The 3568-nt window shown below is 31.5% G+C and overlaps 1 protein-coding gene across 1 annotated transcript; it reads left to right on the top strand.

Annotated features, from left to right (window-relative positions):
- Positions 1-508: 508 nt before the first annotated feature.
- LOC119833647 lies at positions 509-2440 on the top strand (the record flags this gene model as incomplete). Its single annotated transcript, XM_038357749.1, has 1 exon — positions 509-2440. A coding segment is annotated over exon 1 (1932 nt), but the record flags the coding sequence as incomplete, so codon positions are not given.
- Between the last annotated feature and the right edge of the window lie 1128 nt (positions 2441-3568).

Genomic DNA, 3568 nt, shown 5'->3' on the forward strand with positions numbered 1-3568 from the left:
TGCAAATTTTGTTGATAATAAATGTCTATTTTTTTTCTTATGTTTTCGTCAGCAATGGAAGTGGTGAGTTGCCTGATGGTAAGCGTTAAGACCGTCCATGAAAATTTGGAGAGGCGTAAATTCGATTGGAGACTTCACGCCACTACAAATGGATTGCCGGAAAGGAAAGAAAGGAAAGGACTAAGAAGGGTAAACAAAAAGGATCTGAGCCTCCCAATAAAACATAGCAATATGCTATTTCACATCGGTCTTCTGTGGGGGTGTGGTATTTCCCCGGTACGAGCTGGCCCAATTCGTGCCAAAACGTGCTCAACTACCAATTACAACCACGTAAATTATTCGTGGTAGCACATAATTAAAGAGTTCCCATTAATTGATTTTATTTCGTATTTATCCTTTTTGATATAATTAATTTATGACATTATTTTTTCTACAAAATGTGTCAAAGTTCCTACAATATATAAAACATATTATAATATTCTTTTGGAGCGAATATATAAAAAATAGCATGGATCATAATATTATTAACACAAATTTTAAATACGAAAGAGTAAGTAGCACTTATGCCGAAATCTATTTAGATGACAGTTTTTGTCAAGATGAAACCCATTTGCAAGAAAATAAACTGAAAGTTGAGAGTCATGCAAATGAACATGGAAACGAAGAAACAAGCGATGAATGGATATCACCTAGTGACCAACTTATTGGAATAATTGAATTAAAACCTCCTTTTACATCTAAAATTAACCGAGGTAAAACCCATGAAGGTATATTGCACATAGGCAATACGGTATTAGAACAAGAACGAAGTCGTTTTTTAAAATCACTTGAAAGTCTTATACAAGAAAACGATGAGTCATGGCAACATATTCTTACACACGAGAAAGATGCAGTTACTAAGAAAGTTAAAAAAATATATGAAAATATCTATAATCAAAAAAGTAAAATTATGACGCAAGAAATATCAGCTTTTTATGAAAATAGTCTTCAAGAATTGGAAGAACATTTGAAGTCGGAATTGCAAACTGTCTTGCAAAGTTCTCATGCTAGTGTGGTTTCTGTATTAAACAACGATATAAAACTGAAATTAAGAAAAGAAAAAAAACGACTTGAGGATATTTTAAGAAAGAGGCTTTTGAGTGAAGTTAAGAAGATAAATAAATATTATAGTTTACTTTTTCGTAATGAAATATCTAGAAATGAAAATATAATAAGCCATGCTCTGCGGGATAGAAATGACGCAATCAATGCTTATTTAAAACAAATTGAAGCTGAAAAAATAACTAGTTCAATGTATGTGATGAGCTTGGAACGTAAAAGGTGTAAAATAAATAAATTAATACTACAAAGCCACCACGACGCGGAGACTACAGAAAAACTATCGATATTAAAAGAAAAGAAAGAAATATTAGACAGATTGAGACAGAAAGAAGTTCCTTTTATGGATGTTAATAAAGAATGGGAGGATAAAATTACTAAAATTCTCCAACTTTTTCTAAAATTTATAAGTTTTTCACTAAAATTGTTACCCGAACAAACTACTTTTTTGTTAGACTTAGAAAAGATGGTAATTTTACAATTAAACGAAATGCAAAAACATCCTGAAAATGTACATTCACTTCTCTACAATGAAAGTGATTTAACGAATATCTTCGATTTTGCAGATAAGCCAATAGATGAGATAGTTTGTGAAAAAGAGCCATTTGTCTTAATAGGTGATTTATCGGATCCTATTCCACCGCGATATGGAAGTAGAGAAATATTGCCTATTGATGTTGATTTACCAGTTATAAGGCTGCAAAGACAGTATGTCTATGCAAAGTGCCATGGTTATGAAGATATAAAGAAATTTCTTAAAAGTCAAGTTTGTAAATGTCATCAAATGCCATCAAAATCGCCTTCACTTATAAGTGACAGCAATGCAGAACCACCACCAACAGATGAAAGAGTTCCTATTTTAGAAAAATTATCTTCCGAAGAACTATTGTTATGCGAAAATTTTAAACGCTTGCCAAGTTGTCCTGCACGTAGTTGTACAGTGTGGATGGACAACGAGGCCTTTCCCTTTTTACCTAACTATATAGATTTTACAGAAAACAATTTCGAACGAGTGACAGCTATTCTTGGAAAATCTCCAGTTAGAAAAGAATCTCCTGAACTAATAAAACCAAGGGATGTAGTATATCGTGAATTACCATTCTCCGCAACTAAAGAACGATATCACACTACAGAAACCCAATACTCTAGTCAAGAAGACTTCAATATTCAAGATTTACCATGCACATGCACGTGCCTGGATTATGATTCAAATTTAGATACAAAACATACACAAAAAGATTCTACTGAAGAAATCAAAAACATTCTGATCAAAAGAAAAATTTCGTTACAGCGTTTGATGAGAAACAATCCCAATCTCTTGAATTTATTTACAGATGAAATTTTTGATGTGAAAATGTAATTGGAAAAAAAAAATAAAATGCAGATTTATACGTTGCTGTGTGTGTTTTAGTTTTGGTCAGAAAAACGACAGCTGTAAGGATGTAAGCACATTATCTAACAATACACGACTACATTTTTTTGCAACTTTTGGGGACTACAAGAATTAAAATGACGCACGTACACACACACTAATTCAAGTGTACTCTTCACAATCAACGAATCAACGGTCTCGGTCGGCTCTGAGAGATATATTGATTCTAGAATTCTATTGATTAAACTAAAAAAAAACAACTATCAAATTGCTATGTTGCTTATAGAATAAACAAAATGCCATCTTTTTATGAAAAAAATGAAATATTTCATACTGAAATATTTTTTTTCACGTATTTCTCAAATTTACTACTCATAAAAATGTTACAAACCATAATTGTATTATTATTGACGTAACGATGGATTTAAAAACAGACATTGTATGTCTTACTGTAAACCCATCAAAGTTGTAGAAATAAGTGGTATAGTAGTCAAGTTGTTAAGAGAAGCTTAGCTACGGACTTAAATTAAACAGGTGTAAAATGTGAATGTGCTCCACTTCCAGAGATCACAAATTGCTTGCAATGCCTTGGCGGTTTCCCACTGCATTCATTTGTTCTCGTTGTATTTGTAGTCTCAACTTTATGAACAACCAAATAGTATATCCAGAGTATTCTAAAGTAGTAATATTTAAATTACTATAGACGTTTTAATTGTGTAAAAAAAGCATTACACCGGTATATTTCCAGGTTTACGGTAAATTTTTAGTCGTATGATTAGAAAATTATATAATTATCTATAGGTTTTTCAAATTTTTATACTGACTTGTTTTCTTTGCAAAATCTTACTAGTTTTCAAATTCATTGAAAAGAAAAAGATAACAGGAATATCAGGATACAAGTATCGTTCAAAAAACCATTTAAAAGAATAATCGTTTATCTCAGTGGCTTTATATCATAACCTTAAACACCACATAATTAAAACAAAACAAGCAACAAATTAAATGGATTCCAAGTCTTCGTATAATTCACTAAGAATAATTTAGAGAAGTGAGAGAAAGCATCCCGTAAAGGTAAATTTACACGCGCCCATACAACCT

Source organism: Zerene cesonia, chromosome 17 (assembly GCF_012273895.1).
Source record: "Zerene cesonia ecotype Mississippi chromosome 17, Zerene_cesonia_1.1, whole genome shotgun sequence".
Lineage (NCBI taxonomy): Eukaryota > Metazoa > Arthropoda > Insecta > Lepidoptera > Pieridae > Zerene > Zerene cesonia.